Raw genomic sequence first — 22180 nt, 5'->3', positions numbered from 1 at the left:
ACGATTGATGCAACAGAAAAGTGATTCAGTTAGTACATTGAACTGACAAGTTCAGTCATGAAAAAATCTATTATACTAGAAGAGTGCGGTCAGCTCTTCGAAATGTTTACGGCTTGAAGTGGGTCACTGATAACAGACCTTGATAGCATTCAAGTGTATCTCGATTTGCAATGACTAAAGTCATAAATACGAAAGTTAAGCTGATAAAGCAGCTTTGCATCACAAAAGATTGCGGATTTTGCACTAAAGCACTTTAAAAATGACTACAAAGTACTTAAGTATTAAATAAAATAAATGACTTTAAGTGGCTTGATAAGGGTTTTTAGTTTAATCAAAACTTTGCCCTAGAGCAAAACCAATTTGCAAATTATGAGCACCATTCAAAAATTATTCTTTGTTTAGTGGTATTAGTGCGAAATTGTACAATTGCAATTCGAAAAAAGTGCAGCATACTTTTGGGCATGCAAAAAATTCGCATAGCGAATTAGTAACTTAATTTAAGCAGATTTTTAGGATGTAGGAAAACTCAATAAGCTAATAAAATTGTTAAATCATTTGAGAAACATTTAATATTAATAAACTCTCGCCTGCACACTTTTTTGAAAACTCCACAAGCTATAACTTTCTGATAATTACACTTTGAGAGTCACATATATGGATAATCACATCCTGCCCTCATTAATTACTAACATGGAATGTGATTTTCCCACAATAATTTATCAAACACGAAGAGTGGCCATTGAAAGCGAAAATCCCCGATAAGTAGGTACAGCATCGTCACTTGAAAGATCTAAAGATCGGCGTATGCAAAGGCGCAGGCGCAAAGCGAGGTGAGGCGAAGCTATCTGAGAATGTGTCACAAATCATTCACCCCAGACACCCCAATTTCCCGCACGCCGCATCAACTTTTGGGGAAAGTGGAAATGATATTAGTGCTGCCGAAGATAAATAGAAAGAACAGAAAAAAAATGTGAAATTGTAACAGTTGCTTGGAAAAATCAAATAGTCAAAGTCAAAGCAGTGGCAACAACACAACTTCCACTGAAGCATTGAGAACAACTCCCCAAAAACTTTGTGCGACTATCATGTAATACAATCCGTGCGTAACCGTGCCGTGTCTATGTACTCCAAACACAGAGAGAAAGATACATAAGCAATGTATCTGACGGATGCACGAATGCAAAAGGTGAACAAACTCTGTTGCGCATGCGTTGTGATCTTCTTCAATATTATAGTATCCTCGATGTCGTTGTCATGCGATTTGAAAACATGAAATATATTTGAACACTTCCGTTGCCCCCGAGTTGAATGAACTGCAGATGATCCTGTAATCCAACCAACAGACTGCAGACTTGTTGCATTCCACCTAGCGTAAGTATGGAGGAGTACAGTCGACAAGGTGGGACTCGCAGCGAAGATTTTCATCGTCCGTTGATATCCTTTAAAATGTGAAGTGAGAAATTTGTTGCAACATCTTGTTCGCGGGGTGCAACACAGACACATCGTCTGCAGGAATCTAATGGAAGTGAATGGATCCGCATTGACTGCACAGCCAAGTCCGGAATGGTGTGGACTATTTATAGATCTGTTGTTGGCTGTCGCGAGACTTCGTCTAGTTAGAGAGCATCATGTTGCCGACGAGGGCTGATGTTAGGGGCTGTCTTCATGCCACAGACTCGAGCAGCGATTCAATTGCATTCCAACGCGCGTTCGGTACAGAGAGAAACAAGAGATACGGCTGCCGATCACAGTACGACGGATACGGAGATCGAATTTAATTGGATTATCAGTGAATCAGTGAATCAATTAATTAGTTATAATCAAAAGAATTGAAAACAAAACGTGACAAGTTCCTAGCTGCAAAGCATACCAAACAAATTTAATTATATACAATATATATTCAATTTAAAAAGTGTGTTCTCTAAACAATTTAAGTGCTTAACTTTAAAATATTTCAAAAATTTATATAAATCTATAAATTTTTTTAAGGTGTGTATAAAGATTCTAAAGAAATGCAAGTGAATAGTATACAAATTATTTTAAACAATTTATAAAGATTTCAAGACATACATCAAAAGTGCGCAACAAAAACTATAAATATTTTTTTTTGGAACAAATTCGATTTAGAAATTTCTAAATAATTGTAAGAACGTATTTAACAAATATTTTAAACTTCAAATATATTTTCAATATACAAGCGAACAAGAACAAAAGTTTAGCTATAGATCAATGAAATACTTTGGGTGAATGAGTAATGCGAATGTAATTTGATGTCAGGCTAGTTGACAGAATTAGCATGCCTCTTCCATGTTGTTCCACAAAATGCTGGAGGAGACCAAATATAGCGACCATGAGTGTTCGAAGATAAAATGACCACATCCCAAGGCATTTAAGTGCCAATGTCTGGAACGCAACAGCAGCGACAAAAGAGGCAACAGCACATTAAATAAAGAAAAAGAACTTCAATTTAAATTGGGAAGACTGTCGCAGGCTCCCTCGACTTTTCATTTCACTTTTCACCAACAACAAAAACAGACGAAAAACAGAAAGACAAAAAAAAAAAAAAAAAAAACAACAAGACAACAAAAAGGAAAAACGTAAACAACAAAAAAAAGAGTGAACGTCGCACAAGTTCAAGATTCTCACAGATACAAATGCAGATGCAGATACAGATACAAATACAACGAGAGTCGAGATACACGGAATACACGAATCCCTCCGTAATATGTTAGCTAAAAGTAGAAAAGAACACACGAGACACGAGGCGAAGCAATAAACTGCAACGAATGTAGTTTAATGCAGTTTGCTGGGGATCCTACACTTCCACTCCACCTCTCGCAATCCCCTTCCTCCCTCGTTGGCGATGCATTTTCCCGCTTTGGCGCACGACAACAACCACAACAACAACAACAAGATCGCTTCGCCTTTTCCCGATGCGATAGTTTGCTTGATCTATTTTTGGCCTAGCCAAGCCGGGCATTGTCTTGTCGCCTCAAGTAATTTGTTTGTTGCGTTTCTTTTGTACATTACAGCATACACTGTGCGAAAGCCGCTGCATGATTTTAATCGAGTCAATGATATCTTCTCAAATATGTTATTTTAGATACATGTTTCAATATTTTGAAGGGTCGTTTGAAAGACTAAAATGAACAAATTAATTGAAAAATTAAACTATTTCGAATTATGAATATCTCTTGCAATATTAGTTTCGATATTTCAATATTTCGTAATCGTTATTAAATTTAGTTCAGCTTAGAGTGTTCCACAAAAAAGTGGAGCAATTTATTTTACTTATACATATATTTATTATTGATATTTTGACTATCATGTTGGTAGTAACACCCCAAGCGACTGGTTGCTTTTATCCTTTCACACATAGCCCAGTAAATACTTCCCATAATTGTAAATTGTTTCTTACAATTCCATTTACTTATTATATTTTTGAAATAAAACATAAGAAAAAATATATATAGTACAGCTGTGAACTTTGAAATAGTTGTGCTTACAAACTACGCGCCTAAAATTGAAAAATACTATTATATAGATTCACAGCTATATATATTTTATTTCGGATAGTTATGTTACATATTTAAAATCTAGTAAATATTTAATAATTACAATAAACAGCAAGAGTTGATCGGGCTGTAAAACATGTTTAAAATATATTGCCTGTTTATTAAAATAGTTGTATTACATAAATAGTATTATTACATAAGCAGGTCGTATAGTAAGAGGTCTGAAGTGTTTGAAGTGGCGCTCAGTGTATCTGAGGGATGTGAAAACAACGGTACATAACGGCAAACAAGCAAACAAAGTGCAAAATCAACAGCGACGCCATTGGCATCGATACTTTTGCAATCGACATCGATAACAAACATTAAAAAATTGCCTCTAAGTTAGCTCGACTTTCAAATTCCCTGTAAAGAGTACTATGATTACTTCAGCAACCTTCAGATCTATGAAATAAATGAATAAATGCATTTTCAGAATTGATAATGTACTATGAGAAACATTAAAAAATAATCAAATGATATATAATTATCTTTGATCAATAGCAACTGACAAAATCGTGCCCTCTTCTTGCAAATTTCTGCTGGTCGCAGGGTATAAAAAGTGCAAACAAATGTTTATTTAAAGCAAACAAACGTTGCAGATACTTTTCACCCCACAAACAACCACAATAGCAACAACAAACATCGCATACACACATATTTAAGCTAGCAGCTTCAGTTTCCAAGTGCAACAGCTACGGCAACTGCGAGTGCAACTGCAACTGCAACTGCATCGTTGATGTCGTGTTTAGTTTTTCCCCAATGGCCCGCAAAATTAAAAATAGTGAGCATTAGATGAGCAACAAGACCAATGACAAAAGGCAGGAGGGAAGGGGGAACGAAAGCAGCACCTACTTGAGCGACGGCTGGAAATGTCAAGAGTGCGTCGACATTGCATGTTGACAGTGGAAATGGAAACGGTGGCAGAACTATTACGACTTCCATGTAGCAGCCACATCCACAGCCACAGCAGCAACATCAACATCAACAGCAACTGTGCGCGCGCGCGCCACACACATCTGGGCTGCTCCCCTCTTCTCACTATCTCTCTCTCTGTCTGTGTCTCCCCCATCCACAGCCACTGCTGCTGCCACTGCTGTCGCTCTTGGCTGCAGCCAAGAATCGTTGCAGGGGGCCAAATGGAGTTGCGTGTGCGCTGCGCTTTGCGCTGTTGCCCGTAAATGGGGGAAGTTGCATGCCACTTCCGTCTGCGCCACAGACTGTCTGCCTATGTGTGTACCTCAGTGTGTGCTTGATAATACCCGGCTCTCGAGGTGCTTAAGGGTATGATATTTTCTAGCAAATGAAAATGTCAAATGAAAATATATCCAGCGCCTCAAAAAATAGTTAACTTATTATTGATTAGCTAAGAGACTAAAAGACTTACAGATATCATAGTTTATATAGCGATTAAAAATTTTGACACACTTATGAATGCGCATTTGCATCTTAGAATGCTTATTAGTATATATATTTTTAGATTTTTTTATAGATTCAGTCCATATGAATGAATTTTGATGTCACCAAAGATCACTTCATTAAAACGAGAGATAAAATATTGTAGATTCCCCCATTTCAAAATGTATGTATAAAGGTTAATAAAGATCTTGCTTATAGTTGTGATAAACAAAAATATATGGCATATAGTAGCCATATATTCGAAGTTTATTTGTTAGCAGCAATGCCTTAATTATATATATTTTCTAATTATGTTAACATTTTATACATAACATTCACTTTAATTCCCACATAATTTATAGAGTATATTTCATTAGCTCAAAATTTATCACTCATTTAAAAAAAATGCTATCGGGTATTTACAAGTCGGGCACACCTGATTTTCTTAGATGTATTGTTTGCTGAGGCTGTCAGATTTATGTTGAAACAATTTCACATTTGGCGTCGCATTAAGCGGCATTAAAGCCCAAGGCTTATCATTTACAAGCTTGCACCTTCAAGATAGAGAAGAAGAGAACTCAGCGCGGGGGCAGCTGAGCTGAACAGAGGGAGGCATTTCCGCTGGCCACGCCCCGCTCGTTTGCTGCTCCCTTCGTTTGTTAGAGCACTTTTATGGTCTTTGCTGTGATTTGATGGCATCGTTAAACGTACCTTCGATTTATGCTCCACTATGCAGCACACTAATTGCAAGCCACTACTTCAACTTCTTCTTCTTCTTCTTGCAGCTGACCCCACAGCAGGAAAATGTCAATGGCCACAATGCAGCTGGATGTGGATGAGTCGAGGGCAATGCCAACGCCTCCGCTGCCCATGCAACCGCCGCCCAACAATGGCATTGTCTATGGCTTTCGCACACGGCATTTGTCCTGCATCGAGGAAAATGATTCGGATTCGTTGCACGGTTCTTCGGTGCCGCGTGGCGCTTACGATCTTATGCAGCAGGCGGATGAAACCTTTAAGAAATTGAATGCCGAACAGCAGCGTGCCAATGAAGATGACGAAGAGGACACTGATGATGATGATGATGATGGCGAAGATGATGATGATGAGGATGATGACGAGGATGAGCAGCTGGCAATGATTGATGAGTCGCGTTTAGGCGACGCAGATTATCTGGATGAACTCGTTGCCGTTGAGCAGCCGCCCTTTTGGTCAGCCAACTTCAATCGTAACGACATCATGATGACATCGTGCTATGGCACCCTGAACAGCTCCTTTGGCAGCGAACTCTCAACCAGCGTTCAAGTGACGCCCAAAAAGGTGCCCGAGCCTCTGTATGCCACGCCTGAGAAGCGTCGCGAATGCAATCGCAGCTTTGACTCCACTTGCAACTCGCAGACCAGTTCCATTTATGGTGGCTCAATGAACTCCTCGCTCGATCTCAAGTACATGATGAGCATCTCGGCTGGCGGCGCCACCAGCACATTGCGAGGCGCCTCAGTGCCGCCCATGGATATATCGCTCGTCTCTAGCGACGGTGTCAGTGCCCTCGACTGGAGCGAGGCGAGTGTCACCTGTGTTCTCGACACTGGCGGCGGTAATCCCGCCGAGGAGCTCAACGAGCAAATGGCAGCCAAGTGCCTAACAGCAGCAGAGAGCGGTAAGTGCAGATTCTTTATGCTATTTGAGGTTATGTTGCGAGTTAAGATGAGGCAACTTTTTTGCTGGCTTGTTATATAATGTAGATTATCCTATTTCATTATATATTAGTTTATCTAAAAGAAAATTATCTATATCTCTTGAAGCATACTTCATTTAAAAACAATATATAAATTTTAGCTAAAAATAAGAAAAATATAAATCACTTCGATAATACTTAAATGTTTTCTTAAATCAAAATGACTTAATTTCATTGAAATTTACTTCATCTAAATACGATTTATAATTCTTAATTCTAAGGAAGAATATCTATAAATTCCTTAGACTTTATCTTTTAAAAAAATATAAACATATAAATTGAAAATTATTTGTATTCTAAAGAGTTTCAGGTTGTATTTACAATCTAATTAGTTAGTATAAAAATTGACTGTTTGATATTATATTAAAATCGATCGAAAATGTCATTCTTAGAGTTGGAATTTATTTATGTGTTATAGTTTTGTGCTTTGAGATAATTTACAAAGTTAGACCGTATAATTTGCGAACATAACAAAAGCGTTAATATTTTGTCCTTAAGCTGAAAATAATAGCAGCATTTATACATTGAAGTTTTCTTTGCATCGCGGCTGCAGTTGTCAGTTCGTTATCCCCATTGAAGCAAATGAGCATATTTCCTGTGGCGATGACTGGTTATGACCATGGCAATTCATCAATGCGTCAAGCCATTAAACTCATTTACAATCCTTCATTATGAGCACAATATTTTTAATGACCCACTCGCAGCGAGGGGCAGAATCTATACGTCAATGCGACTTTGGGATTTGCGACTCCTTTCAATGTCCGGCATTAGAAAGGTAGCCCGCAAGGCGGTGGCTGACCCCCAAACGAAGGCACAGCAACTTGTATAAACTGCTGTTGAGTGTGCTCGACTGTTCGATACCTCGGACACATTTTTGAAGACAGACATAAATAGGGATGGGCAAAAAAGAATTGAAAATTATTATATAATTGTATTTAAGTTTTAAAAAATCTTCAAATAAGAAGGAAATCTATTATGTTAAATAATATATAGATTTGTATTTGTCACTAAGCGATAGGACTTCTCGTCTTATGGTTGTTGGGTATACAAATAGAATGAACGTTGCACTTCGGTGTTGCAATTCGATTGCGAATAGAGCAAACAAAGCCACTAATATATGAAGATGGAGAGAGAGTGAAAGAAACAGGCAGAGAGTGAGTGAGAGGAAAAGAGAAAGAGAGAGAGGGAGAGAGAGAAGGAGTGAAAGCCATCAGGTTGCCTGGCAGCAGCCCATTTCGCACAGATGTTTAACAAGCTAGCCAGGGTCATAAATCATCCAAATAAATATATCGGTAGAAATAAAGCTACTTCTACACACACACACACACACACACATGCATTCATATGTTTATTCATACTCAGGCAGGCACTCATACGTATTCATATCCTTCATTTGGTCAACAAGTTGTCTAACCGCGGGTGAAATTCGCTGACATTGACAGTTTCTAATAAGAAAATTGCCAAAGATTTATGCACGCGTTGCACTTCGATTTTCATTTAAAACTAATCAATAAAATACAGCAACTACTGCAACAACAACGCGAATTAACACAGAGAAAAACATCACCAAAAAGAATACAACAAATTTATTCAACAAATTGCAAAATGGTGCTACAAAGTGCAATGTCACAGTAATTTACATGCCACTTCGTGCCCCAGCACTGCAATATTGCAACAACCACGACGAGAGAAAAAATCTGATGAAAATTTATGCGAAGGGTTAAAGTGTCAGGCTCGTCAAAGCAACGCACAGTGGGTGAGATCAATCAAAAGTTAGCAAAAAAAAGAAAGGAAATACTTTTCTAGATTAACAAATAATAAAATTGAGTCCTCAAAAAAGACAATTATGTATTGACTGGTAATATTTCTTCAGGAAATTCGTTAAATAAAATGTAATGAGCTTGGAATAAAAAACAGATGTCAAATATTTTTGTTATCACCACCAAAATAATTTATTATTCAATTTTTACGAACACATTCCAAACACTAATTAATCATTTCGTGAAGTATTTTAATATTGAAAAATCTAAATGAGAATTCAAAATTTATAGTCTTGCTCACAATTAAAAAAGTCTAGAACTCAGTGAAGAAAGCACTGAATGAAGCTTCGCATATACTTACAAAAAAAATAGAATTACATGAAATTATATAATTAGAAAATTAAGCAGTTTAAAATAGATGAAATGGAATTTTCTTGCTTATAAAAGCTTTAGCAATTACCTTTGAAGTTTGGGTAAAAAAAATGAATAACTTTTTTCCCAATTCAATATTTTTGTGGGATCATCTTCACATCCACGGTGCCATCCTCAAGCTCATTCTTCTAGCTTGCTTGCTACATGTGCCTGTGTGCAAAAGTGAAAAGTCATGAATCACATACATGCATCATGATCAAAACGCACCTTTGATTGTGATAATCATGATGGCGATGTTGATGATGATGACGATGGTCGATGGTCGTTGTGGTTGTGGTTGTAGCCAAGTTTGCGAAGCGTGGAATACGAGTAGTGTCTGGTTGTGGGCCATAAAGTAACATTGCTTATCGCTGGAAAACTTTTAAAAACCACTTGAGATAGCTCCAAGCTGAGAACGTGCCCCCACAGTCAGGTAGAAAGAAATAGAGACCTATGCACACAACACACGAAAAGAAACGTTGCAAGAGGGAGCGAGGGAGATAGTGAGAGAATGAGAGCGAGCGATGAGTGGGACTCTGACTGTGAGTGTGAGTATGAGTGTGGAGTTGGTGGCAGCAAGTTGCGAGTGGACTTGTGGCATGGGCTTGTTAGGTTGCCGTGTCTCTACAAATAGACTCGGCGAGTCGCAGCTGATGGCCACAAGACAAAGTCAAACAAAAGACCAAACGGTAGTTGCCATCAATGGACGTACCCCAAAACCGGCTGCGACTGCGACTGAGGCTCGGACTTTACCTGATGGCCAGAAGACCCCAAAACAAAAACACAGTCTGCAGTTCGTAGTTTGCTGTCTCAGACGCCGACGCCGCGACGTTTGCAACTTTGTTGCTTCCACAGCCAAGTGGCAAAACAACATCGATGCTGTGGCTGTTGGCTGGACTTCAACAGCAAAATGCTGCAAACTATTTATTAGCATGGATTGCTATGGGGCACAGATACCGCCAAAAGATCACCGCCGCCGCCGTCGCAGCCGCAGTGGAGACAGCAAACAGAACTTGCCACCCAATCAAAGCCCAAAGAGTCGAATGCATTTTGTGTGTTCGATAAGCGTGTCGGCGATTTCCCACAACTGATATATTCCTATTTCAATCTGCAATTGCTCTTCCCAGATTTATGATCTGAGTGTTGTGCTAATACCCTTTAAACACGCAAAATATACATAGTATCTTTTGTTTTTATTTGTATTATTTATTTAGTAGAAAATTGCTAAAACAAATCTGTAGATTTTAAATTACGATTTTTTTGAGAATGATTATTAGATGTAGCATCTAAAAATTTGATAATTATTTATATAGAATGTATCTACCAAAAAGTATCTGCTAGTCGTCCTCTTGCTTTTGAGCAATTTCGCCTACGTTTACTTGCTGGTTTACTTACGCATAGATAACAGAAATGTGCAGCAATTCCTTGGGATGAATCCCTATAGGTAAAGTGCAGAAAAAACGACCTTAAGTAGCAACCAAATTAATGGTTTCACTTTAAAATTAGAGCACTGTTTATTACAATACCGACTCTATTAACATAATATTCTATAAGTAAGAAGCGTATCCAATTTCAATTTGGAATATATGCAATCATTTCCACAAGCTGACAAATTGCAATTACAATGCAATAGAACTGATTTAGCAAGTTGTTGTCAAAGTGCAAGAAACTTGTAATACCTGTCCCCATTGGCAGACCGAAAAATGAGCATATAATGGGGCATAATCAGTAAAGTGTTGGTGGTTGGAGTTGTTGCTAAGTAGCACAGCAGTAGAACGATCGGAACCCACACGTTGAGCACATGTAATGCTCACCAATGAGGTAATTCCTTTGACACAATCTTGATTAATGGATTGCCCGATCGTAATACAGTCCAACCACTCTATAGTGAAAAGAATTTGATGCTGATGATGAAGATTGCGAAAGAGAAATCTGTGCTACACCTAATTGCAAGATCAATAGAACCATAAATTATTTAAGCCGATAAGATATAGAAAAATTAAAGATAACGATTACTTAAATGTAATGAAGTCTTAACAAATATAAAAAGCTTTAACTATTAGTCAAAAATACAAAGCGACGTGCCATTCCTCCAGATTATAACGAAATTTGGTGAAATCGCTCAATATTTTAAAAGTTTTCATACTTGGTATTATTATTTTAAGAATCAGAAATGATTATAATTGTTTAAATCCTGCTTACATTTACTTAAGCTTTAAGCTTGTTCTGCTGTTGCTTCTCTTTCAATAGGGACTTTCACGTAATTTTGATTTGAAATTCTTAGGCAGCTAATGTCTTATCTCAACCTCCCGTAACCCTTTGGCAAGTGTCTTCAAGTCTTATCGGCCTTATGTATAGTTTATGTGTCTATGAAACTTCAACCACTGAACAGTTCAAAGGCTCGCATCATGCTTGCGTCATGAGCTCAGCGCCGGGAGCGTTATGTCGTGTCATGTCGTTGCTATTTTCGTTTATGCGCGATAACCGGGAGTCAGCACCTCAATCAGTCAGAAATCATCAACGACAAATATAAATACAAAAGCGAGCCAACAGTAACAGCAAAAGCAAATGACGACAACAACAACAAAACACGAAGCGTGAATGAATTTTTCCACACAAATTGAAAATGAAAATGAAATGTGTGATAATGAACTGATAAGCCAGACACCGCGCTCTGAGCGAAGCGCCGCACATGAGATCGCCTATCAGCGGTACAGTGAACAAGAGAGTCGAACTGAAAGGGAGAGAGAGAGCGAGAGTCAAGCTAGTGAGCGAACGAGCCCACGCATTAAGTGAGCGCATTTTGGAAACCGGTAAAGCGCTTAGTGGAGACTTTCAATGTAGAGTTGCGCTCTCAACTAACCATTTGTTGTTGCTGGCTGACACTTGTTTGCCTGCGGTCGTTCAGACGTTCGCTCAGTCTGGAAATGCGTTTCAAAGCTTGTACGTCGTAAGCTCCGCGCTAAGTTGCGTCTTCGTTTTCCGTTTTCGTTCGCTTAGCGTTTAGCTTGCGATCGCGTGTAGCGCGTCGCGACATCATTTGGATACGGTTTCATTTTCTCCATCGCGTGTGAAAATTGTTTAACTAAAAAGCGCAGCGTTGCAAAAACACAACACATAACAAATCAAAACAACAAGTTAATTCGAATGTGAATCGGTTGCGTCCATTGGACGAATGTGTAATCAAGGAATGCATTGCAAAAAATATGATGTTGTGCGAATGTTTATCGATAACATCTAATCGATTTTGCTGTTTATTTTAAATTGTCAATGATAAACATAAAGTGATTGTTCGAATAAATGTTAATTGATAACGGCTTACAAATATCGAAAATAAATCATCAATTTATTTAATGTTAAATGCGAATTTTTTATGTACGAACTGTCCAGTGAGTTGTGTGTCACAGTGATAAAATTGTAATTAAATCGAACAATAATTATACCTTAATAGCGAATACAAAACCTAAAAGGAAAAGAATACCTTAAGAAGATCTTGGCAATAAAGGGGAGACCAAAAAAAAAAAAATTGGCTAAAATCGATTGGTAACGAGTTGAAAGGATTCGCCAGCGTCCGCAGCTGCAACTGGAATGAATAAAATACAAACATACTCACACACCAACTGCTATAAATAAATACATGAAGCAACGAACGACGAAAAGCAGCAAAGATTCATGCCATGTTCCCACTAACCAACCGCTCTTCGAGTGGCAAAAGCACCAACAAAATCAACAGCAGCAACAACAACACTGCTAACATCAACAGCATCGACGGGAACGGCAACGGGAACAGCAAGGATAAAATAAATTTCCAAAATAATTGGAGCTGCAATAAAACAACCGGTCGACGTGCTGGAAGTGGGTATAGCTGCAGTTTCTTAGGTAAATCTCATGGGTGCCATAAGAATAAATAACCGTTAAGTGTTTTGGCCATTTCGGGTGTTATTTTCCATTATACATCATCATCATAAATACATACATCAAAGACAAAGCGTTGTCAACGCCAAATTTATATGGGTACAGTGGAACTTCACCACATAGAACTGTATGTAAGCATAGGGGTTAAAGTAAACTGAAAGAAGTTGAATACTTTCTCAATCTATTCATGTGGTTTTGGCATTGTTAATTATTTATGGCTCATCAGTACACAAAACAACTGATTATTCGACTATTCATTTGAACGTTAATTATGAAAGGTGTTTCACGCAGCGTAGTCCCACTGTGCGCAATACACTTCCATTGTAGACATACACACACGTAATAATCATCTTCCAACAGCATCATTCCGTTAGTATTCCACAAACTGCACAACATTTTAATTTTTTAAGTTATTTACAATGCAAATTATAATTACAAATGCAATTTTCTGCTTTCATTGTTGCCGTTGTTGTTGTTGTTGCACGAATTTACATGTCTACAATAATTGTTTCATTCCTCTTTGCTCGCATTGCTTGTAGCTTGTTGCTGTAGCTGTCGTTGTTGTTATTGTTGCGCAGAGACAATGCACTGCTTTTGTCTCTGGAAATGTTCTGAATGAGTAGGTGAGGGAAGTGGAGTTGGAGTGGGGGTATAGCAAGTGTATGCCATGAGAAATGCTATAAAAATTCCAACAGACGGCGGCGGTATCTTTGGCTGCGCTTGCGTAAAAGCTTCTTCCTTTCGCTGCGCATGCCAAAGCTCTACTCGGCCAAAGAACGTGCAAAATGTGAATGTGTGTGTGTGCGCAACTTTGGCGTTGGGGTTGTGTGTGTTTTGTTTGTGTTTGCTTACTGCTCTATAGAATTCCCAGAAATGTTTTATTTCGAAATTTGTTAACAAGCAGCTTCACACACATACACACAACAGTGTTGCTCTGGGTCTCCACGCATACGAGTAAGAAGCACTTCAATATGAGTATTATAAGAAGGAGTAGGTAGAGGGAGGTACAAAAGTGTATCAAGTGCTTCTACATTTATTTGTTTTTATATGCTGCGCTTTCAAGTTGAAGGTTAAAGTTGAGTCGAGCTACCTAGTTGTGTGTGTGTATTTTGCCCAGTTTTGAATTCTATTCGAGTGCCAACAGACAGATCCTTTGTGTATTCATATCAAGTATTTAAACGGTTAGAGACAAAAGAAAAGAATTTGAAATTCTTTGATGGACTTTAGACAGTTTTCAATGAGCTGTAGACGAAGGTAGTCGTAGCTTCAACTTGAGTTGTTGTAGAATTGATTGTTTATGTAGAAATATGGCAAGAGGTCTTCAGTTTTTGGCACAGTGGTCAAAATTTGCAATATTTTGTGTCTTCTGAAATGTGACATTGCTTTAGCATTAATCCTTCATTTAATGTCAATGTTAATGTAATTTAAAATGGAAATTTGAAATTTAAGATTTCAAATAAACATATAAAAATATATAACTTGCAGTAAATATAAAAATTCAAATAATACTTAATTTTAATTATTCTTTAACAGCGAAGTAAAGACTTCTAGTAAATTAAATTTTGTATTTCAAACCAAAAAGACTGCTGCATTTTTTATGATTTTAAATGGCCCAAAAAGCTTAGGTTTTAGTATGTTTTTTTGAATACTAGTTTTCGCGTCGCGCACAGTTTCAATGTGGAACCAATCGCAAACATGAGTTTATTTTTAATTGCAAAAAAAAAAGAGAAGCACTGTCCAGTCATAACATGTCTAATTAAGATGCTGGCAACATAAACATAAATAACTTGCATATTTTTAGTTTGAAAGATTTGCATGCAGCTGTTTCAATATCGAGGTCTCGACCCCGCATGCTCGCTCGCCTTTTTTAGAAAGGGAGATCCATGCTGAAGATGTAGAACTAGCAAACTGGCAACTGGAAACTGGCAACTGGCAATGAGTTAATTTGCTGCTGAAACACACCCTCAGGCCTCATTAGGAGCTGTCTGTGTGTGTGAGTGTTGGTGCGATTTATAGGCAAACCGGCGAGGAATTAGTTGGAAGTGCATATGGGAAGGGGGGCGGGAGGCAGGTTTGTGGGTCTCTTAGATGGTTAATTGCGCAGCAGCTCAGCGGGTCGCCTGGCCAAATGAGCGTTTAAGCTGTCTGTGGTTTTAGATTGCAACACTCGGATGCGGATGCTAATGCGAATACAAATGCGAATGCGAATGCGAATGCGAATGCGAATGTGAATACGTATTCGAGTAGCACACAAAATCCGCTAGCAAGTTGGCAGCCCTGTCCGCATGAGTGGTCACCCCTTTTGTGTAAGCCGCCTGCTTGCTGCCAAATGGCTTTCGATTTGTTGCAATGACATTTTGAATTATTTGACACTTTGCTTGCCGCAAATCTTCATAATTCTTCTGCTCTTTCTTTCTCTCTCTCTTTCTGTCTTCCTTGGCAACTGTCTGTCTTTCTTGTTGCAAGTTTATTAACTCATTATTTTGAAATCAACGTCGCATCGTTTGGCCGCCAGGCAAAACGTGTTGCAAAAGAGTTTCTTCCCCAACTCTCTTCGAATTTCGATCCTCTTTCTCTTTTGTCGTCTTTGCAGTCGTTGATTAACAGCTCGGCACTCTTTTTGTCATTAGCCCATGCATATTATTCATTTTGCTATACACACACTGGCAATTCGAATATAAAGTTTCAACTCGCTTTCAATTAAGGCAATCAATAATTGTGGGAAAGCTTTAATTGGCAGCCATTTTCAAAAATATGAATATTTAAATTTTATCATTTATTCTTAACACATTCCCATCGTTGCTGTTAATTTATTCCACAAGTTTCAAATACCAGTTTAATGCACCTTAAAATGCTAAAGAGCTTAATAGTATTACCTTACGGAATCTTTGTTTCCACCCACTTTCCAGTTAAATATTGCTTTCAACTGCTTTTAGCACTGCATAAAATTTATTTAAATATTTATCTTAGTCTTGACCTCCTCAAAGATTTGACTCATATGCCGACAAACATCTACTCACAAAAAAAAAAAAAAAATCTTTTTAATTATTTGCACACGCTGCTTTTGTTGTTGTCGATTGCCAAATAGCAAAGCGGCAGCTGCGTAACATTTTGTTGTAGTAGACCCGTCGGCCAAAGATAAAACAAAACATTAACAACAAAAACAACAAAATAAGCATCAGCATTCATATCTCATCGGAGTCGAGTTGAAGAGTTGCCTGGTGTCAAGTTGTAGGCGTCAGTTGTCTTGGTAGCTCCGAGGTTGTCGACAAAGACATGAACAAGTAGCCGAGGACGAAACAGTCAACATCAAATTGCCAAATCAACGCCTGCGTTTGCCTGACAGATACCCTTCAACGAAATGCCAAAATTTAAATAAATGCTAAATTGATGAAAAGGTCAAAACACGCTTAAAAAAATCTAATATTCAAAAGAAATATTTAAAAAGCCTCAAACTATGACTATTTGTTTAAAAAACTAAACTATTTCTTTCCTTGTGAAATTCTAGTTAAACTTTTCTATAGAATCGCAGTTTGGTGACTGTCTTAAGTTCTTGTGAAATTAATCAGCAAGTTAATTGTGACTAATATCGTAGTAATTTGGTTTTAAATTTATTAACAGCTATCTAGCTTTATCTCTAATAAATGATTGTAATTATATTTTATTTAAGTAGTTAATTTAGCGAATAAGTGGAAGAAAAGTGTCAAATATTGCTAAAATTAACTTTGTGATTTTATTTGCCCAACTACAGTGAAAGCTCTTTAAAGTGAACACTCACAGTAAGCTTTCACTGCACTCGCAGTCGCATTGCTCATTTATTTGCCATTTGGCACGCGAAATGTAAAACTTTTGATAAGATAAGACAATCTCTATATGTGTGCAAAAAGAATCTAAAAGGGTTTTATACGTTGGCACACCTTTTGTCACCTGCCCCTTTCAGTCTATATTTGCGTATGTTCTGTGTTTTGTTTTCTCAATATTTACAAATAATTAAAAACGGTAATTGGCTTTGCTTGTCCGCCTCGCCCCGCCTCGCCGCGCAGCTTTGGTCTTAAATACAGTCTACAAACATATTTTTGCTATCTGCGCAAAGTTTGTTTTGTAAATTGTCGCGTCTCAGTTGAGGAAATGAATTATTTTTGTTTTCTGGCTTTTTTTTTCTAGTGCAAATATGAATTTGCTAAATTTGCATAGTCGTCAAATGTTTGCCAAGCGATTTTGGGAATTTTCCGTCAAACTTTTTTTTACATCTTTCGCATGTCGTGTGGGGGGAGAGCGAACTTAAAGCGTGACTTTTAAGTACGTGAATCCACGAAAACTGAATAACCTTTGTGTTTGGAGATGTGTGCTGTGTGGGTCAGTGTGATAGTCAGGGTCAACAGTGGGTCAGTTTTTAATGGTAAGACTTCCAAGGTTGAAGAAGAAAATTAAATAAATAAAATAGATAGTATGTAATGCAATCAATTTATCTCAGAAGAACATGATATACTACTTATTCTACCATGTCTTAAGAACCTGTTGACGTATGACTCAAGAACTTATCAGGAAACGAATTGATGAATGGTTCAACACTGCACTGACCTTACTCACAGCTTATCTTGAGCTAATGTACACAAAAATACAAATTTCGGGGTGAGACCTCTTTGGACTTTAAATAACAAATCTTTTGAGTACTTCTTCACTTTCTTTTCTTGCCAAAGAAACAATTTGTCAAGTTCTCTGCATTAAAATTTAAATTCAAAAAATTAAAAACTCATTTGAATTTTTGCGGCTTCCGTTGAGTAATAATTTGCAAATGTTTAAATACATCCATTTGTATTCACTTCCATTCATAAGTATATTCAATAAGTTGTGCCTCTGAATTTAATTTGTGGGCGTCGCACAAGACGTTAAATAATTTATTATTTAAGTATTTTTTTTTTTGTTATTTCACTTTGTTAATTGTTGAAGATGATTTAGTGTTGTTTCTCGTATTTTGTTTTTATTTTTTTTTGTTTTGTTTTGGTTTTTTGCTTTGCTTCAACTTTCACCTGAGCGAATGTTGGTCGTTTAAGTGAAATTGCTGCCTAATGACTGAGCATTTCTTTTAATTAGAAGACTCATCAGAGAGGCCGGAGAATTCACTGCGAATAAAAAAAATAAAAAAATGAAACAAAACGAATTCCTCGTTTGCTTTTTTATTTTATTTTTCAACTCCCCAAACAATGGGCGGAACCGAAATGTTTGTTGAACCCTCTTCGGGTTGACAAAGTGCGTGCCAAGGGGCAATGCTCAGTATAAATATTTTTCCTGTATTTTTGTAGTATTATTTATATTCATTCATTACAAGCTGCCAAATCAAAAAAAGTTTATCTGACATTAATCGCACCGAAAGATGAAAGATTGAAGAGAAGAACAAGTTTTGCCGTCTTGTCAGGCAAAGAAGTAAGTCGATTCTTCAAGCAAAAGAAGCATTGACTTTTTTGGATGCGTATATCTCTTATATTAAATTGCAGATCGATTTATATATTTCTTGTTTTGCAATTCGTATGTTACCATCGACAGTTCTCATGTCAAGTGAAGGCTACTTCGCATGTGAGAACTTTAACAAGTGACAATGGGTTTGTGGAGCGGGTTTGACTCAGTTTATGGCTCTTAAATTCACACAGAGAAAATATAAATACGATTTCATTTGAATGGATTTGATGTTGCTTTTGAATTAGTTTTTAATACTTTTATACCAGCTTCCCTTCTACCCTAGAAGGGTATTATAACTTTGTGCCTACATGAAATCTGGTATATTTTTCACTCAATGGAATATTTTAAATGTATTAAGAGAGAAGCCTTTGGTATATTTCAGTGCTTTAGTGGTATATTCATTCGGTATTTTAGGAATAATATCGCACTGTTTTGCTGTTTTTCATAATGTGTACAAGGTATCTTACAGTCAAGCTTACTCGATTGTAGCTTTTTTATATACATTTTATTTCTTTCAATTCAATTTTTATTTGATATTTTATTTCCGAATTTATTCAATTTACATAAAAATTAAGTATTAATGTTTTGTACATATAAGGAAGAAATTTATTTAAGTTTTAGGCATAAATATTGTTTGAAGTATATATATATATATGTCATTATTATTATATATATATTATATGTCATGATTTCATTTATTTTCGGAAAAGTTGCTAAATTTAATGTATTATTTTTGTTTGTCAACTTGTTTCTATTATTAGCACCCCAAATTGATTGTGGCCAATAAAGGGTATAAAAATAGGCTTGGTATAGAATCGCACCTAAAATACGCAACCGGTTCGCGTTGTACTCAGATCTATGGGTGTGACCCGTTTCTCCACTTGACAAGTGCTTGTTGTATTGTTTGTTGTTTGCCGCCAGCAACAACAACAACAACAGCAATACTGTAAATCTCTTTTAGCTTTTTGCATATATTCAATCGAATTGTTTGCCGTTATTTTTTGGTGTTTTGTGCACTGTCATTCGATGCCATGAATCATGCGCAACGATGACGCAAAAAGGGTCCACAGTTGCAGTCAACGTAGATCCTTCACTTGGCCACTTTGTTGTTGCAACATGGAAGGCGTGCAACAACGTGCAACTGCAGCGAATTAATTTATCAACATATTTACCGCTACAATGTCAACGCTGCCACAGGACAACACGAAAGAGAAGTTCGCAGCATTAAAAGACTATAAATTTATATGTACGAGTATATTTTTCTTTTTTGTTTGGGATAAACTTCCAAGAAGCTGCCAGAGAGTAGGACACTCAGAGGTGGGGAGGGACGGGACGGGACGGGAAGGAGACGGGGGACAATTTGATCGGGCCAAACGAATTTTGAAGAAAACTGCAGACCAAAGTTTGATTTATGCGTTGAGATGCTCAATGGGCGATATGAGACGGACAGCGACGGTGCTTGAGAAGAAGGAGAAGAAGATGGAGAGGGAGAAGGAAATGGAAATGGGAGATGAAGAAGCAGAAGAAGCAGAAGAAGCATTGCGAGTGGTTGGGGAAGAAGGGGAGAAATGAGCATACTAAACGGCACGACTACCAAAACGCGCTGCCCGCCGGACAAATGCTGCATAGACATAAATTATAAGCCATGGCTAAGTAGGAAACTGTTAAGCAGCATCGCTTCGGCAGCAGCCGGGCACAGTGGTACCATATGCAAATTAGTACACGAAAATGTACAGTGAAATGTTTTTTGTTATTTAACTTAAGAATATTTCTCTACTCGATTATTTGTGCACATTAAAGTAGTACAGATATTTTATTTTGTTTTAGTTAATTGAATTTATAAATTTTTGTATTTTATTATTTTTTTCAACATTTAAAATGTATTTTTTTCTTCATTTCATAAAATTTTTACCTACAAAATTTCTTCATTATACGTTATTATTTAATTTTATTGAAAACATTTTTTCAAAATAATCACTTACAATTCCATCAACTTGTCCCACTGTGCCTTATCTTTTACTATGGCTTCTGGCAGCTGCATTTAACTAAGTTTTAGTTTCTCTTGCCTTCATATTGTTTACAAATATTTAACGAAAGTTTACAGTTTATCCAGTGCCAGAAGTAAGCAACAAACACACACACACACACAAACACACTCTCTGTGTTGCAAAGGTTGTTTCCTTCAGTTGGGGTTTGGTCATTGTTGTTGTTGTTGTTGTGGCTTGAGTTGGTTGGCAACATGTTGCAGTCACGTCAATGTTGCGCCTTTGTCTCGTAAATTTGAACATTTTTATTATAAAATCGCAATGTTGTTGCTGTCGTTGTTGTTTTCACACAATGCGCGATTTATTTTGTATGCATTTTGAGGCTGAAATTGATTAATTACAAAGCGGAAGAGTCGACCTCTGCTTCAGTTGGGCAGTCTGCAAACCAATTCATTTTTCAAGCTTAAAAAATTATTATTATTACTTTGTATATATGTACGTATGTATTTCTTAAACATTACAAAAAGCGAAACTTGAGATTTGTGTAAGTCATGGCACAATAGTCAGGTTTATTTATTGTTCTATCGAAGGTCGTCGCGGAGTCCCGAGTACAATCGAAATTATCGCACTGACACTGAACTATTGAACTGCACACTACTTGATGCTGTCTGAATGAGTGCTTGAATATTGTGAATACTATTCAAAAACGTATTTAATTAACTGATAATGGCATGAATAGGCGCTGTAAAATAATTTATTCATGTTGGTCCATTGAATCATTAAGAAGAACAACACGAAAAGCTATCCTTGATCTATTATAATGCAGACGAATGTGATATCATTTAGTATACAATATATTATAATGCAGACAAATATGATATATTTTAGTATATAATGTTTTTATACCCTCTACCTAAAGGGTAAAAGGGTAAGTTTCATCCTGCAGGAAATATATTTAAGAGACAGAATATATGTATATACTAAATATGATCTTCTGTACATTTTACTATTTTTGTGATACATTATTTAGTATTTTTTCGGAATAATGCCACACTGTTTTGTTTTTATTCAATATCTGTAGCGGGTATCTCACTTAGCTTTCTGACTTATTAATTATTAGATTGGTTTTGCATCACATTAAGATTTTAGTTAAATAGTTTTATTTATCAAGTTCCAGCTGACAGTTCTAGACTAAAACTTGTTTATAGAGTTGCCACAGGATAAGGTTAGTTCCGCCCATTCATGCATTTCAATTTTGTATTCAGTGCAAACTCCTCTCAACTCAAATATTGTGGGGAGTGTCGGAAACTGTTGACTTCAAATGTTTGGCGTCTGGCGCCAATTGAGCAGGCATCCAATTCACTTGGAGTGAAGTTGGCGCCCGATCTTCAATTGAGCATGGAATGCAAAAGAACTGCGAGACGGACTAGAAGGGGAAGCGGAAGGTGAAGGGGGGAGAGAAGACAATTGCTGTCGAGGCGCTGCAATTTGCAAGTTGCAAAATGGGATTCGATCTTGAGGCAATCTCTCAGCTTCACAGAGCTCTATTACTCGAATCGACTCGTTTCGACTCGAGACGCAGAGCAATTAGTTGAAATCGAGCCGCTAGATGCAGAATACATAATTGTTTTCGATGTCACATGTGTTGTTGTCGTCGTTTTATGAGCTCTGAGCTACTTAAATGCTATGCCATGCTATTTTTTTTCTTTTTTTCGTGCTCTGTTTAATGAGCTATTAACATTTTTGTCGAGGGCTATATAAGCGAGTACAAATTGTACAAATTGTCGTGGCGCTCGATGTGTGAAGAGCGACAAGCTCTAAAGGTTTAATGGGAACACGTTGTCGTGGCGTTATTTATGCTATCAACCTTTGAGCGGAAATCGCTTTTATAAACAGCAAATAAATAATATGGCTATAATTAAAACAATGTGTTTAACATAAGCCAAAAATAAGTAATGTTTGTGT

At 37.1% G+C, this 22180-nt stretch overlaps 1 protein-coding gene across 8 annotated transcripts in view; it reads left to right on the top strand.

The window, feature by feature from the left end:
- Window positions 1-5753: 5753 nt before the first annotated feature.
- LOC117567973 (protein TANC2) overlaps window positions 5754-22180 on the top strand; it is a 62838-nt gene continuing 46411 nt past the window's right edge. For 4 of the 8 annotated variants that reach the window (XM_034248290.2, XM_034248289.2, XM_034248286.2 and 1 more), the window contains exon 1: window positions 11779-12737. In XM_034248290.2, coding sequence (XP_034104181.1) covers window positions 12536-12737 — 202 coding nt within the window. In that variant the 5' untranslated portion in view covers window positions 11779-12535. Of the gene's footprint in view, window positions 6610-11778; window positions 12738-22180 lie in introns of those variants that run through there. The other 4 variants (XM_034248284.2, XM_034248283.2, XM_034248288.2 and 1 more) reach the window with 2 other exon arrangements.

The sequence above is a fragment of the Drosophila albomicans genome, chromosome 3 (assembly GCF_009650485.2).
Source record: "Drosophila albomicans strain 15112-1751.03 chromosome 3, ASM965048v2, whole genome shotgun sequence".
In the NCBI taxonomy this organism is placed as follows: domain Eukaryota; kingdom Metazoa; phylum Arthropoda; class Insecta; order Diptera; family Drosophilidae; genus Drosophila; species Drosophila albomicans.
Note: the sequence above shows the minus strand (reverse complement) of the source record. Positions and strands in the feature narration are given on the sequence as shown.